This window comes from Phalacrocorax aristotelis, chromosome 1 (assembly GCF_949628215.1).
Source record: "Phalacrocorax aristotelis chromosome 1, bGulAri2.1, whole genome shotgun sequence".
Taxonomy (NCBI): domain Eukaryota; kingdom Metazoa; phylum Chordata; class Aves; order Suliformes; family Phalacrocoracidae; genus Phalacrocorax; species Phalacrocorax aristotelis.
The window spans coordinates 17,852,392-17,875,457 of NC_134276.1; the positions used below are offsets into that span (position 1 = coordinate 17,852,392).

Genomic DNA, 23,066 nt, shown 5'->3' on the forward strand with positions numbered 1-23,066 from the left:
AAGATTGTGTGTGGTGGATTTTAAATTAGTCTGCCGCTGTCAGGACTGCTCATTCCATTCAGTTGTTCCAGAATAAAAATTAAAAGTAGCAGATAAAGAACAGACTCTCAATACAAAAAAGGGGACAATGTATTCCCTATATTTGAAAAAGTGTTCTTTCTATACAGTTTCCAATGGCCAACAAACACAATGGGGAAGTGCTCTGCTGAAGCAATGGGTAAGCAGGCTTCCTTGCCAGCTGCTCCACTCTGCACATCATGTCCCCACAGACCTGGCTGAAAGTGGCTGCAAGTGGCCACCAACCAGAGAGGTCTCATCTTCACAGTTTCTAGTAAACAGTGGACCTTATGTCCACAGGATGCCACAGAAGCCTACAGTATGAACTTCCCCTGGTCCTGCAGGGGCTATCAGGTGCCACCTCCTGGATGCCACTGCAAGAGGATGCGCTTTCATCCCAGAAGAGCTAAAAGCTGGGAGCGTGTATTACAGAAAATAGCACTGCGGGCTTAAACTTTTCTTATATTTTTCATTAAGCATTGTCTGTTGGTCACTGTAAGAGTCAGCATGAAGGACTGGATGGACTTTTGAGCTGATAATACATGGCAAATACACAGCTGAGTGACTGAAAGGAAATATTTGACCTAGAGACGGCATTTCCTCGTACCATGGAAGAGAGACAAGATTAGTAAATCCGTAGTTAAACAACATAATGGAAATGAACAGGAGAAATTCCCACCAACTTCCACTGAATCAGCCTACGTTTTAAAATGAAGAGGTGTTTATTACTCAGCATTTTTAAAAATCTAGCCATTTACTACGTGCCTATCTATACGCTTTAGAATTTAACTTTCCAGATACACATTTTTAATCTTGCCTCTTGACTGGTTTATTTTCATATATTTATGCATTTATCTAAATCAGTAGACTGGGAAAAATTCCTGAGGGTACAGTCTAGCTCATCTACCACAAACCTCTCCTCCCCACTGACAACAGCTGAGGTGCTGGCTTAGGCAGCCTGCACAATCAGTAGAGATATAAAAAGCTGACACTACCATTTTGCTGGACATTTGGAGTTGGTATTTCTTGAAAAGCTGAATTATATGTGGTATTTGGAACCTCTTGCAATATAAAATTTTCAGATGATTCTTTTTGTCAAACCCAATGTTTCATATTTTTAAATGTTGTGTTATAACGGAAATGTAAAACTTTTTCCTAATAAAAAGTATTTTAAATTTAAATCTAAAATTATTGGTGAAAACATTTTAACACAATAAAAGTAAATTTTGCTGAATCCCTGGGAAGTTGTGATTTTAACAAAATGTCATATTCAAAGACAATACATTCCACCAGAAAAATTCTGGCCACCTTCAGTAAGGCAATTTTTGGTGCCAGCTTTATTCTTAGAAAGGTTCTCTCCATTAAAGAGTTCACAGGTCTAACAGTAAGTCAAAGGCCAGTAAGTATCCTTATAAAAAATGATTTATTTCAGAGGTGGGAAAAGGCTGTTAGTCCAAGCAGGAGAGCAATAGTACCAGGAAAACACAGCTGCATGGTATCTGGCAGGGAACCAAATAATTTCTTTCACGATTCACTTCCAACTTTCTTGCCAACTGCATGCCAAGCAATGGTTTCAGAAAGGTGCCCACAAACCAGTGCTGGCAGGGCTCAGCCTGTCAATCTGTGCACCGAGAGGACTGGGTCTGGATAAAGGCCCCAGGAATACAGTGGGTCCCCACAAGGGCAGCCCCATCTCCTCTCGATCTGCCCAGCACTGATGGTACAGGAATGGCACGTAAGGAGGATGTTAGCCAGGAAAGAAAAACCAAGAGTCAGTCATTGTCTTCCCATACAGACAAAAAGTGAAGCAGCTCCAGCTGTCTCACTATACTGTCAAGGAGGCAAGTGTTTACATCATGTCACAGATGGCCTTGTTCATTAGTATAGTCAGAAAACAACTGTATTCAGGAGGTACCTATCAGGGGCTTCCAGCCCTTGTCTGGTCAAGAAATGGTGAGAGGGCTGTGCACCTGCACTCATGCTACATGCACATGCCACTGCTGGGTTATCAGCTGCATTTTGTCTTGTTCTGTGCAAAAAAAAAGGCAAAGTGGAAAATTCATATGATGCGCTTTCAATGAAAAACTGAAACGTGGCCTTGGTGGCAACTAAAAGAAAGACTTGTTCAAGGTCTCACCATTAAGGTGAGGGGAGAGTTACCAGGCTGCTTGAGAAAGGCAAAGTCATTGAGGCAGCAGAATCAGGTAATATCTATTGGGGAGTTCTGTTGAAACAAACACCATACACAAAGAGACACGGTAAAAGATGATCTGCCTTAAAAACAACGGTGACTCACAGAGATGAGGAATTAACTTCTATAGGGAACGTAAGAAAGTGGAAGTCCTGCAGAAGCTCAGATGGGAGACACCAATGTTGATAGCCATACATGACTAAGTAGTGCCCACAAGTGAAACATTGAAACAGTCATGTCAACACACTCTCTGCGCAGGTGATAGAGTCAGGGAGACACTTGGGTCCTAACACCCCATCTGCTTTCTGCCAACACCTGGAAGTGCTGCCAATGAGGGAGCGGTGGTGCTTTCCAGACAGCCACTTGGCCAGGAGGACCCTCCACTGAGGACTGTGGTGTGCCTACAGGAAGGCAGCTCCTGTCCCCACACATGGCAGTATGCAACCGTCAGCTCCCTTGCATGCCAGCACCTTCATGGAAAGGAAACCTCAGTGGACGGGCTTGACAGGGACTTCAGAACACTCCAGCAGACAAGTTCAGACCCAGTCCTCTCAATTTAAATTATATCTTATTCCATATGAGACTCCACTAATTTTCATTAAACTCTTGTGGAGTGCAGTTGTATTAGCCATGTATGAAGCTATAAGCAATCAATCCCAAATGGTTAATTGCCACAATAAATGTATTTTTGATTGCTGCAATAAAGAATTTCTCCCAGAGAGGTGTAGAATGAGTTTCTTTAGAGAGGTGAAATAGCAATATTTGTGATCTTGTTATTTAGGGATAATACGCACAATTTGGAAAAACAGATTGCATGCAAGTGAAGTTCTCTGGTTAAACACACAAAAAAAGCCCTGAATAAAAATAAGTTTGAAATGTGGGGAAAAAAAAATGTTTGTACAAGAAATAGAGTATTATGGCCCTAATACTCCCTTCAGCATCTGAGTAGTACCATACCATAAACAACAAACATTAACGTGAGCTTAGCTGCATTGGAAAACTGGAAACCTCAGAGGCCAATCACATCCAGCTTTTATACATGTAAAGAACTGTATGCATACTAGGAAACCTGATCTAAAGACAGTCACAATTGCTTATATAGGCAATTTTTAATGTGCAGATTAATCAAGAAAAAAACCAAAGCATCAGCGTGGATTACGATCACTGCAGAAAATAAAATGGAAGGACAGAAGGAGGGAGGGAAGAAAGGATGGAAGTAAACCATCACATCCTGCCTTTCTCTGGATTAGTTTGCACAATTTGGTTCTTATTTTCCACAGAGTTTTAAGTGTGTCCAGTTGCAAACTTATGGTAAGCCCAGGTAAAGTGAGTAAGACTGCTGACACAATAAATTTATACAATTGCTTACTATTTTGCAGAATAAATGCTTGCATTGTCCCCCTGTGTCATTGTATAATGGAGACTAAAATATCAGCCAAGCAAACATCAAAACATTAGAATTATGACCCAGGCGTACAGATGGTGTTGAAAATTGGGATTAAAGCTATAGAGTCCATGTTCTTCAGGTAGGGAGTTCTCTTCCCTGTTTGGTCCTTACAACAATGGGATCCTGTAAATACTCAGAGCTCCAAGGAACAGCTGGTGGCATACCAAATTAACAAAACTTCTTTGAGATATTGATGCATCGATGCATGAGGCTGTGCTTCTGCAGAGGTGTACATACATCTCCACAGGTCAGAAGAAAATACCTCTTCAGCTAAATTGACATTCTCAAATTAACTCCCATGCCTGCAGCACAACATGTACCTCAGGTCCCCTGCACCTCACCAGCACCCTTTTCTTTCTCATTTACACCTTACTGTTCAAGACACAAGTTTTCTCCTAACTGCTGGCAGACAAAGGGTTTCCTCTACTGCCATTCCCTTTTACCCGCTTCTCAAGAAAATCTGATTTGCTACCTCAGTGCTAGTGGTGACACTTGTTCAAGGTCTGATTCTACACATGCCTTTAAGACAGAGAGGGTCACTCTCTGGAGTGGTAACTGGGCCCACCACTGATTCAGTTTGTTACCCACCTGTAGTGACACATGGCACAAGCCACAGCCTTGAGTCATGGGTGCGCTCAGGGCTGCACAGCTTGATGGTACAGGACAAGCTTTTGAAATCAGAGTTGCTTCCCACACTGGCTGCTACAACATGCCTCAGACAAGCTCCACTCCCTGCCACCTCTCCTATGAGCAATCCACAAGCATACGAAACCTGCCCAGGTAAGAGAATGTTTAGTTCATTTAACTTGTAATTAGACAGGAAAAAAAGTTTTTAAAGCTCCCTTGCCAAAACCTTCTTCCTCTCAGAATGATTTATAGCAGATTCATGAAGAGCAGAAGATAGTTGAAGGGCTGTGACTCTGTCCAAGGCAGAGGAAGGTGCCTGAAAAGGATGGGCAGGCTCTGAGGGAGGAAAGAGCATGGCACAAGCATCTTTCAAAGGAGAAATGATTGCACCAGAAGGTAGCTTAGAGCCAACACCTCCAAACTTTTCACACAAAATTTCCTCTCCATAATTAAAGGCTAAGGTGACTTTGAGGATAGATTCTGAAAAAATAAACTCCCTTTTGGCTTTAAACAGGTTGAATAACATCAATTCATACAAAATGAGAGGCACTAGTTTGCTTCTCCTGGGAGAATATGTTGTTTCCAGGGGAAAATGCAGCAGAAACATATTTATTGGTGCCAAAGAGCAGAGCCAAAGAGGAGCTGGAAACATTGCTGCTGTCAAAAGTGGCTATACTTTGAAAAGAACACAGAACTCAATATTCAGCTACCACAGGAGTCTCTCTGAAACTCCTGCCCGGTGTATCTAGCAAAACAGAAGTGGAGTTTCTCAAGCTATATATATCAAGACCACCTAAACTGTAAATATGGCACCCACAGGCAGAACTTACATGTCTAAGTATCCAGTGTTGATTGAGATTGACTACTCTTGGGTGCTACCTCTTGAAAACCCTGAAAATCAATAATTCCTTTACTTAGGGACAGTATTTCCAAGGCACCCACGCATAGGCTTTCAATGTAAGCATTAAGTATAAAACTTCAGCGCATAAAGCTGGAACTCAACTTCATACATACCAAAAAGCTTTCTCATAATTCAAGGATGTTCAATAAGACAAACTCCATCCAACCTCTGGAGAGGTCCACTCACAAGACATGTCCTCACCTAACTCACCCAGGATGCACTGAACTCAACATAGGGCTTACTGAGGGAAGAGGCAGTGTAGGAGGACAAGTGCCTATTTAAATGACTGGAAAGCATTAAAACTGTTATAAGTGATACTTGGTACCACTTACACCTCTGGTTCACTTGAGTGCAGGGCGAGAGATAAGAAGAAACACAGAGGAAAGCAGCATTTCAAAACAGGCAAGTAGGATATAATAAAGTGGCAGTGTGAACCCTGCAGTGAGAGTCTTTCAGAAAACATACTGAAAGCTATTCCCTAGTAAATGGCTTAATAACTATTATTGTTACCATAATATAGCTGGAGCTAAAGTAAGGATTAGATATGGGCATTCTGTAAAATTCCTCACCCTTTTGATTTAAACTGTACTATTCAACTCCACAGCGCAGAATTTTCTGAATGGCAATGTCATGATTTGCTATATCACAGGCAAAGCTTATAAATAATTTAGGAAAATATTCACTTGGCTGGGGAATACCACTTAGCCCCTGTTTGCAAGGCGTAAGTGAGCTTTCCAGAGTACACAGGGCTTGAGCTGCTTCTCTCTGAATAAATAATCCTCTCCCGTCACACACATATACACACATCCCCTTCCAAATTAATGTTCTTACCTTGTCTTTATTTTCAGAGCCAGAATCCTCAACTTTGGTCCGAATGACAAAGGGAGTAGATAATCTCAGGAGAACTCGTTCAAATGTGGCACTGATTTTAGGAGAAACTATGTCGAAGCACTCTTGGAATTTCAGAGTTTTATGAGTGTCACACCTGAGCTGCTTCCTAAGACCTTCTCCAAGCTGGAGAACCAGCATGTTTGGATCAAACATCAGGTGAAAGGGAAAAGCTCTGCAGAAGGTGCTGATGCTAATCCTCAGGTCTAAGGGGGACTGGGAAGTTCCCGGTGGAAGTGCTTTTGTGATATTTGCATTTTCATGTTCTTTTATAAGGAAAGTCAGACAGCTGCAGTTACCTGGGTTCGTCCCCTCTGAACACAATTTATCATTAGTGACCTGTTCTACTTCGACTTCCAAGCGGTAAATCTTCTTTGCTGCTGCCTTTATCATTCCCACCATTGCAAATCCCACAATCTGATGTGGATGAAAGTAATGAAGCATGAGATTGCCTTCAGGGAGCTCTTTGCATAGGAAAGAAGGGGATTCCAGGGTGGCCTGTCTTCCAAATGAAGTTCTAATGTGCTCCAGCAAAGCATCAAAGCCATTGAAGAAGTCTTGAAGGGTCCCACCTACAGCTCGAAGAACTCTCTCATTCTCATCAAAGCAGATATTGAAGAATTCCTCCCCAAACTTTTCTTGCATTTCCTCAAACTTCAAACCTACAGGACAATGAGACACTAATATCAACAACATAGTATTGCTACTGTGTTACATTTTCCCCTTGTTCTCTATTTGCCCAGTGTTTTTCCAAGTCAGTGAGAGTGGCTTTTTCACTGGATACCTACCCATGGGACTTCTGTTTTCTCTGGTGGTTGGGAATAACCCTAGAAGCCATTTTTGCCTGTCATTTTAATTCCTCATGATTTCAGCTCACTGTCCCAGCCAGCTACTTGTGGGAGTTACACTTGCCTGTCTCCTCTTCCCTGCTGGAAGCCAGAATACATTATAATTTCCCTGACTTTTGTATGCCACATGCGGTCCACTGTGTGAACACACCCAGCCATGGGTGCAACCCTTCTATTGTTGACCTGGCAACAAGCAAGGCTTCTGCTTTTATAGCATGTCTGTTCACTGCCTCTGCGGGGGATCCAGCTCTTACCAGCTTGAAGAATAAGGTACTGGGGCTCAAAGTCAGGCCTCTGGCTTTCAATAAGCAATGTGAAGCTCTACTGTCAGGTGACACATTAGTTGCTGGGGGAGGGGGTCTGTGGGTTTTTTTTCAGACTTTCCTCGTTATAGATATCGGGTACTGCCAGAAGATACAAAGGAATAATTACTACTTTTTTGTTGCCTGCAAAGGAGAGCAAAGCCTTTCTATTTATAGGCTTCTACACTCACCCATTTAAAAAAAAAAAAAAAAAAAACAACAAAAACCTGCCTCTCAGAGCGATCTGAACTGCTCATAGATGGGACAGCTCTGTGATACCTCACAATGTCATTTCAAGTCTCCATCACAGAAATTCAAAAGGTTTTGATTTACGGAGGTGATACGGCTGGTGTTGCTGAACGGATGAAAAAATAGCAGTAATGGTAGTCCCTGGATACAAAAGTGTATCAAATCCTACTCCAGTTTGTAATTTACCATTTTAAGGATAACCTAGAAAAAATAATTTTGAGATGGTTATTAAACATTTTCCTCTGTCCTATTTTAAGGAAGACATGCTCTGTTAAATCTCATCTGTACATAAACTCTATATCACACAGTAGAGTTTCAGAATTTATCAGATATGTTTTTATAGTTCTAAGCTGTAATAGAAGAAAAAGAAGTATGAATCAGCTTTATGTGAATTACGAGTATCCAGCAAAAGTTTTCAAAGGAAATTAATAATGGAATTAACAGAGTTCCTCAGTGTACTGAAATATATCAAAGTTCAGTGAAACATTCAAACACCTTAAAATTTATCTTGAATTCTAACAGAAATGAAGGACAGTTACTTATTTCCTAAGGGATCTACAGGCTCTTGATTTTAATATGTATTCAGCATGCTTTATAACATCGATAAGATCCCAGTGGATCACCAAACTTCTCACTGTTTGTTTAGATTGCTTGTAGGCTTTGAAATTTGGAAGAACAGTGTGATTAGTGACTTTCATGCCCAAGACAAGAAGTCATTCATCTGTTGTTTGCAGACAATAACCTTTGATCATCTCAAGGCAGAGTCTGAACTGCCTATGCACACAGGCATAATTATAACAATCAATATTCACAAGGGATCTGAGTGTTCCACAGTTTTGCAAACTATCTGCCACTATAGTTTTGTTTGGACCATCAATATGGTTAATCGCACAGTAAAATGCATAAAATTACATATATAAACAGGACAACATGACAGCATGACCAAGCATATTTTATGAAAGAAGTAATAGTAATAATTTGGGAAAGTTCATTCAAATGCCATTACTCATAATCAAATTTGGTCACTAAACTAGGTTATTACAAAAATATACCCAGGATCTTTTATGACCACAGATGGTCAGATCTGCAGCAAAGCCAAAAGAAAGTACCTCTGGTACAAAATGCCCCCTAATATCCTGACTCAGAGGACAGCGTGCCAATTCCTGACTCATTACCGCTACATCTGCATAATGTAGTATTGCAATATTGTCCATAAAAACACTCACTATAGCCCAAAAAGACTTAAATTCTAACCCATACCAATAACATTGTCATAACTGGTTATTAACAGCAAGGAGCTAAGAAATGATCATATTTTATGTATACACAAACACATATGCATACTTTCAAATCTTGTTCACAGAGTGAACTGCAAATAACTTTAGAAGTCTGTGTGTAGAAGTGAGCAGCCTAGCAGGGGCGTCCGAGGCTGTAAGATTGCAGAGGCCCTGAAAATATGGGAACAGGACAGCTATTCATGTAAATGACCAAATACTGTTACAGAGCTATGCAACATCCCACGAACCTGCCCAAAATGACAGCATAGGCTGGGTTGCCTTTAAAGTATAAAGTTGCAGTAAACCAGTCAGTTGCCCTGGCACCACTAACTGAAACGAGGATATGCAGACTGATCACTTGTGTACTGTACTGCTACATATGTAAGCCTTGTCTCATTATTGTTAACAGGAGTTGTATCTTAGTATTCGGCCCAAGGTTTTGCTGATTGCCTTAGACTGGTCTTCTTGTCTGCCCTGAAGGACTGGCTGTTCAATCTGGACACAACGTACTGACTCCAAGCAGCATGAATTATACTATGAAAATCAGGTCAATGACCTGGCTTGAGGACGTGCCACTACTTTAAAAAAACGTTTTAGCTTTGAATTGAGTTACACACAGTACCGGCAGAAAATTAGATTAGGGCAGAATAGAAAAATGGATATGCCCAAACTCGTCCAAACTGCTGGTCTGTCTTTGTCGGGAATTTTCTCTCTAATAATAGACACCATGAGATACTGAGAAACTTAAACAAAGTCAAACAACCTTCTAAAACAAACAAGTATAGCGTACCTATCAGGGAAGTTTCTTCCTAAGGCTCACCAATAAAAGGTCAATTTCTGCTTGAAGCATGATGGTTCTTCTTTAAATCAAAAAATCTTTATTTAAATTCCTATTATACAAACACACACAAACTATTTTTCTTCCGTACTCCTACAAAGCTTTTGGCTTCAGTGAGGTACTTATACGAAGTTGCACAAAACACTTAATCTATATTTTTACTGACTTATTCCTGCCTCTCTTATTGAAACAAATGCTGAACAGAAGCACACACTTACCTAACGTTAACTCTCTATATATTTCATCATAACCTTTTCATTTGCTACCATGTAAATGGCCTCAATCCCTTTAATATCTTCTGTGGAGTTTCTCCTTACCCCTTCCTCTATACTTACTGGATATGTTTAGCTTTCGATAGGCAATAGAAATGACTGTCATCATCACAAGGAAAGAAAATGTCAGACTGCATCAGATCACTATTCAGCTGCTCTGAGAACTTGTCTCAGCAGTGACTGGTATCAGATGCTATAGAAAAACTATAAAATCTGATGGAAAATCATGACAAAAAAGGGTTTTGAGGAAGCTCCTCCCTACCTGCTACATAGATGTTTGGCTTATTCACTGAAATGGATGGAACTACCAGATCAGGAGATAGTTTTATTATGTACAGAAAAACCTGCTTGTTAAAAATATTCCCAGAACTCATTGTCTCTATAGTGCCTACTTTACTACATTTATCTTTAAAAATTATCTTTGGTACGATTTTTAATTCCAACATATTCAGTATTTCCTTTGTTTTTTATTTTATTTTAAGAAAAGACAAATAAAATCATTAAAATAATCTTATTTATAACCTTCAGGTTATATACGTGCATAAACAGTCTAATCTTTTCAAACCTGTCTCACATTAAATTCTTTTTCTGCATCTTCATTTTGTTTTAATTTTGATTTTGCATTGGAGTAATTCAAATTGAAGATGGCACTGAAAACGTGGGTCAACTTCTGTTCATCCGAATCAATTACTTGCTATTCCTTTCTGAAAAGCTGGCATTTCCATTCTTTCTTTTTCACCATGGACATCTAATCAAAGTTGTGATTCAGCTGCCTGGCAAGAAAATAGTATTTGAGATCTGTACGCATGCCCAGCACTTCCAAATGCAGAGGCCCTGCGCTCCCATATCACCTCCTGCGTGACCCTGACAACCATTGGTAAGGCTTCTTAATGGGCACTAACTTGCAATTGGTGAGTACAAAAAAGTCTTCCATAGTTTCACCAAGACACTTCACTGAATAGCAGTGATACAAAATAAACCCAAATTCATCCCAACACTCTCTGCTGTTGCCCAAGCAAAGCCATTTGTTATTTTAAGCTTCTGCTGTTTACCAACCTTCTACTAATATACTGAATAAATACATCGCCCTCAATTTACTTTCCTTTTGGAAAGTGATCTGCTGTGCTTCTATTTCTAAATCCACTTCTTCAAGAGGGCACATCACATGTTTTAACTCTACTAAGTTTTTTCCTTAGTAATGTCTTTTTGTTGCTTATTCTTACAATGCCATTTTTATTCTAGCCCATACTAGAGAGAAATTAAATCTGCACATTGTAGAAGGAAATTGAGGCAAAGCAACCATAGAATGAGGGTATTGCTCTGAGCCTCCATTACAAAGCACTTTGGGATCTATGACAAAAGTACTATATAAGATCCATCATTGTACTTTGAAAATGTGTCTCAAAGGCATTTATAGAAGAGATCCTATACTTGTGAGCCAGATCCAAAATTACCAAAGTCTTTAAGCATAGGTTTAAAGTACAAATCAAGTATTTCACTGAACTGGAGCAGAAATAGATGACTTCATCCTGTAATAACATGCTAGTAAAAGGTCCTTCATTTTCTTTTCAGCAGTTCCTGTAAACTGCAAATGCACTACAAAATGTCAAGGAACTAATACACTACTTGTAAGTATTTTGTACATTACTAAGTGGAAAAATTAGATAGGAATCTGTTCCCATAAAGAAAATCACAAATCATAGGCTCTTCAGAAACAAATAGAAGATGAATGATGTGATAAAAATGTCCAAGTAATCCATTAACTTGCAGAGCATGCAGATGCACTTACAAGCCATCCAGTTCTTCCTTAAAGTAAATCATGGAGACAATGGTTGCAGAGTGGCCACCATCTGATTCCTTTGGCATAGAAAAATACCTTTTTTTTTTTTCTGGGATACCCATTAAGAATCTGTAAATGTCAAATATTAAGGGGATGGGACAATTCAATATGCAATTCCAGAACTCATACTGTGGACAGAAGCAGAATTTGCCACCTTCAATTATAGCAAATACCTCTTAAATGTTTTTGGATTAGTAGATTTTTGGCACGAATAAGATCTTTGCCTTAAACAAACTTTTGGACAGAAAGCCAGGTAGCAGTTCAGAATTCCAAAGCGTAATTTAAGATGGTAGGGAAAGCAACATTTGTTCTTTCAATAAAAAAGGATTTTATGTGTACAGGCTAATGCTGAAGGTACATTAGATGAATCATTCGGCTTGTAAGTGAGCCTTCTACAGCATCTAATTACTGTATAGAGGACTTTGATCTTAATTCATTATGATGGTGAATTTATGTCATCCTGGGAATCCAGATAGGTTTTTTATATTACTGTTTTTAGTGGTTTTTATATAAATACAATAACATAATTTTATGCCTTTACGTATGGTTTTGACACAACTGTAAAATTTTTACTACACTTCTCTTACAGTGCCATACAGGGCTTGCATATTTTTAAAGATTTCGTCAAATAAAAATTAGAATTATTAAGAATTCCTCACACTTGTTACCTACAATACTTGTTTTATCCAATTTTAATGAGGCGTTTTCCTTCCTTGTTAAAGTGAGGATCTCTTCTGACAAATGATGCTTAGAAATACCACTGTAATTACTGCCTCTTGGTGAGGACCTTATCACCTGTGCTCAGCATACATCTAAAAGATTCTGCTCCGAACTACTGACACAGGAAGCTCAGCTGAGCTATTAAGAACAGGCAATGTTCTTTTTTTTTCCCCATATAGCACTTTCAGTAACAGCCAGTTCTGCAGACAAAGCCGAGCTGTCTGAAGCAAGACTATCATCATTTTGTGTCCCCCATCACATCTTGGAAGCCTCAATTCTTAGATTTGCCCAGCGGTTATTATATGAAAACTGCAATCACTAGGTTGGTGATTGCTAAAAATAAGGCAGATCCAGTTTGTTTCACGTTAACTCTAGAGATCAAATAGCAATAAGAACAGAGTTTTTAAAATTGCTTTTGCATTAAAATAAGCATATATGTCTTTGAATTGACATAGGGAGCAGAACTTCACTTCTCGGAAAGAATAAAATTGTAATGAAATCTAAAAACTTTTCTCATTAAATGCAAAATCTTCTCTCATAATTCCTCACATATATGAAGGGCTCAATTCAGTTGACTAAATATAGAAATCTAATGCTACTTGAATCTTCATAAGGCATCCAAGACATCTCCAGTAAAACTAACAAATAGTTACTCCACCAGGACACGGGACTTAAGGGAGACCTGAACATTTCTGAAGGTTTGACTGAGGCCACACAAGATAGCCCACAGCACCAAAAATAATGGTAAACACCTACATTTAGCCAATGAATCATGACCAGAATGTCTTCTACTTTATAAATAGACTTCTACAAGATGTTATTGTATACCATAACTTCAAACTGCTCACTATCTACTGGTAGTTCATCTGCTTTCTAACAATAAAGAGCTCTGATTTGAGAAAAGTGGGACGTCTAAGGCCATTTGGTATTAACATTTGTCATTTTCTAATTTAGATGCATTAATCTCAGTTTTGAAATCACATTAATTATGTGATTTTTGTTTAGATTACTTTTGTATTGCCAATGTGCTGTAACATCTGCTAAATAATAGGAGTCCTGTGTGTATAGCTTAGACCCCCGACCAGGATAGAGTTCCAAGTATTATTAAAATCCGTTAGTATCACCAGTCCTCTGGGCCATGTAACATTTCCTTATATGCCATTTGTGAGCCAACAACTTTAATTATAAATCAGGCTGTGTATCCTAAATTAGTTGCATCCTAATGACTATCTACAGTTCTTAGCTCAAAGGAAGCAGAAAGTGATAGTAATTTCTGTACTTTAAGTATATAAGCATTTAGAGTTTTCACATACCTGCCGAGCATTCAGTGTACCAAACCCTTGTCCAGTTTTTCCAATTGCATCACCTCATCTAACCTCACTGTAGGCTAAGATTTGGCCTGGCATCTCCTTTTCAACATATTTCCTGCCTCTTCAAATGTAGTATTTTTCAGCAGTTATGTGCTGTTGTTATTAAATAGTTAACTAGAATGATCCCAAATTTATTCCTCTTTAACTACAGAATATGGGTAAGAGCTGAGATTTCCTTAGTTTCATAAAGGAAGCATAGTTCTTCATCTTTGACAAATGTACGAAAAACAAATGACTTCTATAGAATTATGTCCTTTGCACTAAATGAAGGAACAGCCCTGCAAGATATATTTAGGCATGAAGTGATTTGCTCTATGTAAAGCAGCCTACAGCACACATGTTCTTTGGTGGTGACAAGCAAATGTCACCCAGAGCAAAAGCTCTCTAAACCCCTGCACCAACAATGGATTCCACCACCTCCTCCATGTCTCAGGGGGGCTGAATCCAGGAACATGATTTATCTCCCTGATGGGACAGGGCTCTGGGCTGGGATTCCACGTAACTTATCACCAGGGGATTTGGGAATCCTTACCACTGTGCCATTATCATCCTCCAAATGGCAGATGCCCAAAAAGATATTTGCTTAGAAATGACAGAGGAGCAAAGTCCTCACAGGACTCTCAGAAGCAAAACTAAGAGGACAAGCATTATTATCAACCTGTGAGTTAAGAATGCCTAACAGGAAAAATACTTGCAATACATGTTAAGTCCACATGCAGAGCTGACTTAGCAGCAATTTACATATGCTGTGTGTTTTTTAAGGAAAATGAGGTAATTTTAGGATCCAATTTTTTATAACAGATGAAAAAGAATGGTGTTGCATAAATCAATTTCTTGAATGAAGAAATGGAAGACGGTATTTTTCTCTATCTTAAGCAATGGAAAGGCAGACAGGTGCAATTATTTCTCCAGGCCTCCTTGTTGTAACAACTATCTGCTACATGTGTATCTGTAACTTCACGCTGCGCACCCAAGGTATTGCAGGTGTTATTTATGCAGTGTATATATGCAGCATGGTGCTGCAGTACATACAATTTAGATATTGTAGTCTAATACACAAATAGGCTTTCAAAGCCAACATTCCTTCCACGTCATTAAAGATTGGGTATGAACATCTACTTCTGCTTTGCAAATTTTGCACAAAAGATTATGTTATAGATATTTATGAATTGAGGTTACTTTTCATTAGTTTTAATATCAAAGTTATGACAGATTACAGAGCTCCTCAGCAAGCTGCACAGAGGCTCTAAAGGAAATACTGGTGGCATTTAAGGGAAAACAGATAACTCCCTCCATGAACCTCCCTTTCTTTTTGTTTTTTTTTGTGAAGGATTGAAATCAGAGTGAAGAACAGTTCACATCAGCAAAGGCTACATTAATTGTGTGCAGTGTTCGAAAAGAGTGTTTGGAGGACATAAAGTGAAGGATGTACAATTTTTATCTAGCTTGTGCATTTGGGATGTGTGAAACATCATGTGATACATCAGAAGTACACAGTGGGGTTGAAAAATGAAAACTGGGCATTCCTCTGTTGCTTCGTAAAGCTCAGTAGCACAGACCTGCTTGGAATATCTGCAAAACAGATAAGCAGGACAGGTCATGAAGGCTTTATGACCCAAAATTTATTCCTTACAGTAGGACTTACACTCTAACAATTTTAAAAAAATTTTCATCCTTACTTTCCTGTTGCCAGAGTTCTAATTTGCAACTACATGGAAGTCTCCTGCTTTACCCTGACTAGCTGCAGTAAGTCAAAATGCACACTCTAATCTTACTTGAAATCAAATTATTTTTAATTACAGGGACAAAAGTAGTCCGAGCAAGATTTGGATGTAATTGCTCAAAATGCTGAATGTAAAAATGGTATGAAAACATCTTTGCTTTGAGAAGGTTGAAATCGGAACAGCACTGACATACTGTTTAAAGGATTAAAAAACCCCAAACACCCAACTATTATCTCCATTATACAGATGGGAAACTGAGGCACAGAAAGAATAAAAACATGTCCAAGGTCAAATAAGAAATCTTTTCAGATACAACCTTTCTTTCTAACAAACCTCAGTATAAATTCATAGCCACCTAATAAAGAAATGTGGCAGTCACCCACATATATACTTCATCATCAGAATCTTTTTCTTATCATTATTTCTAAAGTAAGTTCAAACTAACGCCAATCTGCTCTGAACACAGCTTAGCTAGTCAGCTAAAACAATTCTGTGTCAACAGCATAAAACAGACCAGCACTTATTCTTTGAAATACTTTATTTCAAACTAGGAACTTTATAAAGGCTCCCTTTAGACGCTAGGATTTCTCTTCTGTTTTTCCCAACTTCCATTATATTGTCCCTTGTTTTCCTTTGGACGATATCCTTATGAATGACACTGTAAAACTGTGCATACACCAATTAAAGAAAGCAGAGTCCATCATAAAGCTGTCTGGACTATTTTGAAAAGGATACAAAGTTAAATTGAATATTCCAGCCACAGAAGCTGTCACTGCAGAGGAAAGCTGTGCCATTGATCTGGTATCAAACATGGTTTATAGTGTGCAAGCATGATGGACATGGCTCCCATAATTACAGCAGATTAAAGCAATAACAGCTCTATTGATGTCTATACTTGTAGCAGAGGCAACTTAGCAAGGAGATGAGGAGAATCAGGTCCTTCTACTGCAGGAAGATGGTGTCACACTTTAGTGAAAACTTGGCAGGAGGAAAATTCCAGTATTCATACATGATGAATCACATGCATCAAGCTGAGCATACAGCTTGCAGTCAGCACTTTGCTGTGAGCAGTGTAAGCACCAGGACCGTGGTGCGAAGCATCTGCTCACAGTCTTCCACGCATACTAATGATCTTAGCATTTGTTGTCTTCTGATGAATAAGGAATGCCAAATGACTATTTCAGAGGCAGTCAGAGGGTCAGGAGAGGCGAATCATGTTGGCATTATCTATGGTAAGAGAGCAGGATGTTGTTTCCAAGCACCTTTAAGAAAACACTTTCTTCCAGCCCTAGACAGCAAGTCCCCATTACCACTCATATAAATAAACTGAGAGCCAGATTTGGTTCAACAGTTTCTCTAGCCTCCATCACAGTAAGATTTATCCTTGTCCCCTGTTCCAGCAATGCCAATTGCTCTAGGTACACATCCCAGTGGTTACGTCCTTCTTGCACAGAAGCGGGTCTCACTAATCCTTATTCAACCAGAAAAATAATTGCTTTTGTGAGAATTAATTACACAGCCTCCATTAATTATTTATCTGTTGTGATAGGCACTACAATTAAAATGAAGAAGCTGGTTTTACTGTTCATTCCCTTATGTTCCTGTCCCAGGTAAGGAGAAGGAAAGAAGTACTGCTTTTTAATTATCTTAATGCTTTGCTCCCTTTGAAATTTTTTTTTGGTTTTGCTATAAACTCAAATTCATTCTTTAAAAGGTGAGCTTTTCCCAGAGTGTCTGCAAACGTTTTTTCAACAAAGCCTATTTTAATCAATCCCCAAGACAATAACGTCTAGATGTTACACCTACACTGTGATCCCAACTGTTCAATCTGCCCCTGACACACATGCACTGTGAGGATACTGCTGAAAAAACAAGCTGCGCATTGCTCAGCCATGCTAAGGGACCAAGAGTAACATATTGATTTAAAAGTACTCTAAAGATGAAAAAGTATTCATAACTATTTCTTAGAACACATAATTTGTGTCATGGTGAAACACATACTTATTGTCTAAACTTTTTTTTTGCACATGATAACACAGAAAGTTATTACTTTGCATAAGTCCTGCCTTATCACTTATAGTGTTTGTTCCTGAGAAATAGCATTCAAGAGTTGGGCTGGAAGAGTGGACCAACAAGAACCTTACGAAGTTCAACAAGAACAAGTGTAAGGTCATGCACCTGGGAAAACATAACCCGGGAGTGCAGCACAGACTGGGATCCACCTGGCTGGAGAGCAGCTCTGTGGAAAGGGACCTGGGGGTGCTGGTGGACAGAAAGCTCAACATGAGCGAACAGTGGCTGCTACGGCCAAGATGGCCAACAGGATGCTGGGTTGCATCAAAAAGGGCATCGCCAGCAGAGAGAAAGAAGTCATCATCCCACTCTACTCAGTGCTTGTCAGGCCACACCTGGAGTCCTATGTACAGTTCTGGTCCCCGCTCTACAAAAAGGATGTGGACAGGCTGGAAGGGGTCCAGAGAAGGGCCACCAAGATGATCCAAGGACTGGGAAGCTGCCATATGAGGATAGGCTGGGAGAACTGGGTTTGTTTAGCCTTGAGAAAAAGAGGCTCGGAGGGGATCTCATCACCATGTACCAGTACTTAAGGGGTAGCTACAAAGAAGATGGAGACTCCCTTCTTACAAGGAGTCACATGGAGACGACAAGGGGGAATGGACCCAAGTAGCTCTTGGGGAGATTCCGATTGGACAGGAGAGGGAAATTTTTCACATTGAGGACAGTCAATCATTGGAATAATCTCCCTGGGGAAGAGGTTGACTCGGCCACGTTGGACACCTTCAAGAGTTGTCTGGACAGGGTGCTGGGCCATCTTGTTTAGTCTCTGCTCTTCCTAGAAAGGTTGGACTAGATGATCCCTGAGGTCCCTTCCAACCTGGGATTCTGTGATTCTGTGATTCTGTGAGTCTGTGATATGATTGGCTATCATTTGTGCTGTAAATACTTTAAAAATGCAAATAAAAAATATGGTAACTAATACTGGACATGTTTACAATTCAATTTCTTCTAAATTCTCTCCATGTCTCATACATGCAAAGTGCCAAGTACTGTCCCTTCCCCGTAATTTCAGCAGCAGTTAAAGGCACTCAGAACCTCCCTGACAGCACCTAGCATCTTGCAGAATAAGGCATCTGACACCAAAAAAAAGCATTGTGATTGTCAGGGAAACACAGTCATCTCTCAACTAGAACATGTTAAATGTTTCTTGTTAATGTCACTCCAATCCACTCCAATGTTAATTGTCACCCCAATCTTTAAAAAGGGCAAGGAGCAGGACCCAGAAAACCATAGGCCAGTCAGCCTCACTTCCATCCCCAGAAAGGTGATGAAACAGTTCATTCTGGAGGTCATCTCCAGGCATGTAGAGGAAAAAGAAGGTTATCAGAAGTAGTCACCATGGATTCACCAAGGGAAGTTCATGCTTGACCAACCTGGTAGCCTTCTATGGATGCAGTCCTGTGCCCCCTGCTCTAGGTGTACCTGCACAAGCAGGGAGGTTGCACAAGGTGTTCTCTAGAGGTCCCTTCCAACGCCCACCATTCTGTGATTCTGTGATTCTGTTTCACAGACTGTACCAAGTCTGTTTGACAGTTTAAGATAGAAAAGACAGACATGCAATCCATATACCTCCAGAATGTTTTTAAGTCAGCAAGATACAATGGCCCAGACCCCAGTGTGGGCAGAATATCACCTTACCATATATCCCTGACATGGAAGGTAAATCACATCTTTAATGATCATACAAGGTCAGATACCCATGTTGTGCCTCCTGTTGAAGAAAGTCTAACTGCATAATCCCATAAAAATGTCACAGGTTTATACTGTATATTACCAGCCAAAAGGAGGCTTATTATGAACCAGAATGCCATCTTTTGTGCCTTCCATCCCAACTTCAGCAGCCTACTGAGACCTCCAATGGAAGAGGAAAGAGGATTTTGGCATTGCAAAAAATGCAGTCCAAAGTGCTATAGAAAAGTTAGGAAAAAAAGTTCAGTACTCAACAGCTCCTTCCTGTTAGCTGGGCCAGAATCAGAGAGGTGTTCAAGCTGGGAGAGACCCCATTAGTTGCCTGGTCATTCACATGAAGTTGCTCATGACTTTACCTAGTTGGCATTAAAAACCTCTAAGGCCAAAGATTGCACACAGATTGCCTCTTTGGGCTACCTCTGCCTCTGCCTGATTGTCCTCACAGGGACAAATACCCAGTCTGTTTCAACTTATGCCTGCTATCACTTTCTCTCCCACTCTGCACCGGTGTAAAGAGCCCAGATCCCTGTCCTTGAGGATGTCCCCAAAGGCACTGGGGGCTGCTGTTAGGTCCTTTTGGAGCCACCTCTGCTCCAAGCTGAACAAGTCCAGCTCCCCCAGCCTCTCCTCACAGGGCAGGTGCTCCAGCCCCCACCGTCTTGGTGGCCTCAACAGAACTCCCTCCAGTTTATCAACTGGTTTGCGCTCCCAACATTGGATTCAGTAATCCAGATGTGGTTTAACAAGTACTGAGTAGAGGGGGATAATGAGTCCCTTCGATCCGTATCTCTGACCCTGTTCATAGAGCCCAGGCTGCCATTGGCCACCTTTGCTGCCAGGACTTGCCACTGGCCCATGTCCCACTTGCTGGCCACCAGGACCCCCAGGGCCTTTCCTGCAGAGAAACAACTTCAACAGCTCTTCTTTTGCAAACTCCATGAAAGCAGCAGATGGCAAATGACAGCATTTGTCCTAGCATTTGTTTCTGAGAGTTAGCATTCAATTATTTTAAAATGCAAATAAAAGAAAATATGGTAACTATTTGGACTCGAAGCCTTTGAGACTTCTCTAATCACTGACATCAACCTGGGTATTGCACAATACACCTCCACTGAATCCACTGAAAAATCAGTCTAGATTGTCTGAAAGACACAAAATATATGTAGAAAAGGAGACAAATGTAATAACAGTGCAATGATATGTAGCTGCCTACATCCTAAATTTCCTTTGTTGGAGCAAAAATTCCTTGGTTTATTGTTGGTATTAAGAGTGTCAGTAAACTTTCTTTCCAACTAAAGGAAATGAATTCCCTTGAAAAAATACATACCAAGAACATTAGCTGTGCACTGGAGAATTCCTGAGACGTCTTCAGTTTCTTCATTGCCAGAGCAGTCTGTATAGGAGCATCTGTTTGATATGTTGTGAAAGTTCTTCTCTGCATCCCTGTACCTACAATAAAAAAAGTAAAAAATTTATAGCATCTCCTTATACAAACAGAAGGTCAATAAATGTCTTTCAGAAGTGGTGGTTAAGGATGTCTTTACCCTCCCTTGTCTTTCCCCTCATCTACCCCCCACCACCCCTTTTCCGTTCATGCATCATCACACACAGATGACACCACATTAGTAGCCTGGTTATCTCAAGTATTGTATTATAATATGGAATATTATCTGTAACAAGAATGAAGACATAAGAAAAAAATATTACTAAAGGGATGAGGGAAGGGTATCAGACATATCTGTCTCATACATCATTCCCACTGGGTTGTTGTCTATAACAAGGTTGTACAGTAAACTCCAAGCAAGATGTTTATGAGGCAATGGTAAATACCTAATAAGAATAATAAATGTTTGACATCATATTACATTAGCACTGCAAGTATAAAAGCTAGCTTTCTCTGTGGATTATCTTCTGAAATGATCTCAGCAGAAAGAAGGATGTCAAGCTGCAGCTCACTCTGAAATCAAGAATAAAGTTTGTGCTACAGCCTGTTAAATAAAAAAAATAATCCCATCACCGACGAAAGACACAGAGCTATGCTCTGGCCAGCAAGAAAGCAGCTACCATCTAAATTATTCTATCTGATTTAGCTTTGCTGGACTGTTTTTCCTTAATTCAACAGAAACAGAAGAGAAGCTCAAACTATGTTTAAAACAAAGCTTTATGCAGGTGATAATGACAAAGGAAGAAGGAATGCTAGTGAAGAAAATATTGCAGCAGAGTGATAATGAACTTGGCAACATATACAGCTGATTTAGCTCAATGCACAGAAAAAAGCTTTTCTAATGAGTGTTTTATTAACAGTTTTATTATGCTTTCATACTTCGTTTATCATTCATAAATCATGAATATCAGTTTTAAGGACTGGACTCTTCATCTGGTTAACACTTGCAAAATCTCAATACCTGGGTTGCCAGCACCTGTGAGAAAGAACTAGAAAGGATTCAGAGCTGACCACCAAGTTACCCCCCAGCAGGGAAACTGGTTCTCCACGTGGAGTAAAGCACATTGGGAAGAGCAGGCTCATGCTAGACAAGGAAAACCCACTGTTAAGGGCTGGGGGTGCAACGCAGTGAGCTGCATGGTCTGTACTGCTCCCCAGGCCTCCAGTGATGCCAGGCCATGTGCTGGGGGGGGGAAGCCACATCCTGACCCACTGTGCGAGCTCACCCAGAGCCCAGGCCCACCACCATGCCAGGAGGCCACGCCTCTTCAGCCAGCACCACCAACTCCCAGAATGACACCACGGCCACTCCTCACCTCTGACCTTGACCAGGACGGGGGATTTGATGAACATTTATGTTGTATTGGGTGTCAGTGCCCCAGCGGGCTGCAGGGGCCTCTGTGAGGAGAGGATGGAGCTGCCCTGTGCCGAGCACAGCTGGCTCCAGTGGCTTCTCCGCAGGGCACAGCTGAGCCCCGTGGCCAAGCAGGTGGCACCTCTGGCACAATGTATTTAAGAAAGGGCAAAACACCTCGGCGGGGAGGAAACAAAGTGAGAGGAAACAGCCCTGCAGGCACCAAGGTCGGTGAAGGAGGGGAGGAGGTGCTCCAGGTGCTGGAGCAGAGATTCCCCTGCAGCCCCTGGAAAAGACCATGGGGAAGCTGGTTGTCCATGGAGGCCCAATGGATAACCAGACTGCAGCCTGTAAAGGACTCCATGCTGGAGCAGGGGGATGTGTCCTGAAGGAAGCTGCAGCTCATGGACACAAAGAGCAGGGGAAAAGCACAAAGAGGAAGGAGCAGCAGAGAGGAGCTGTTATGGACTGACCACAACCTCCATCCCCACCCTCCTGTGCTGCTCAAGGCAGGAGGAGGTAGAGGAGTCGGGAGTGTCTTTATCTCAACCCACAAGCTTTATTCGTTTTATTTCCCCCCCTGTCCTGTTGAAGAGGGGAAGTGAGAGAGTGGAACAGCTGTGTGGGGGTCTGGCAGCTTGCCAAGGTCAGCTGACCACAGTGTGTACCAAAAGTAAAGATCATGGGGCAGGACAAATTTAGGACATCTGCTAGAGACAGATGCTACTTTAACTCATACCGATGTTCAAAAAACTGGGTCAGTGTATCGTAATTCACAGGAATTACAGGTTTTCAGAGCATCCCAGTTTTAAACCACATGTGGCCATAAATAAAAAGCCACATTGTTACTGCATGCACACTTTCCTGAAGGCACTGTCTCATCCTCTGAAGTCTCCCAATGTGAGACTTCAAGCAAATTTTTCAGCAAATGAAAAAATCAGCAACCAGAAGG

At 40.6% G+C, this 23,066-nt stretch overlaps 1 protein-coding gene across 1 annotated transcript in view; it reads right to left on the reverse strand.

Annotated features, from left to right (window-relative positions):
• GUCY1A2 (guanylate cyclase 1 soluble subunit alpha 2) overlaps positions 1-23,066 on the reverse strand; it is a 166,510-nt gene that overhangs the window by 126,423 nt on the left and 17,021 nt on the right. Inside the window, exons 3-4 of the mRNA XM_075082227.1 lie at positions 20,644-20,765; positions 6,055-6,773 (exon numbers count right to left, since the gene is read on the reverse strand). Of these exons, the coding sequence (XP_074938328.1) occupies positions 6,055-6,773; positions 20,644-20,765 (841 nt within the window). The remainder of the gene's footprint in view (positions 1-6,054; positions 6,774-20,643; positions 20,766-23,066) is intronic.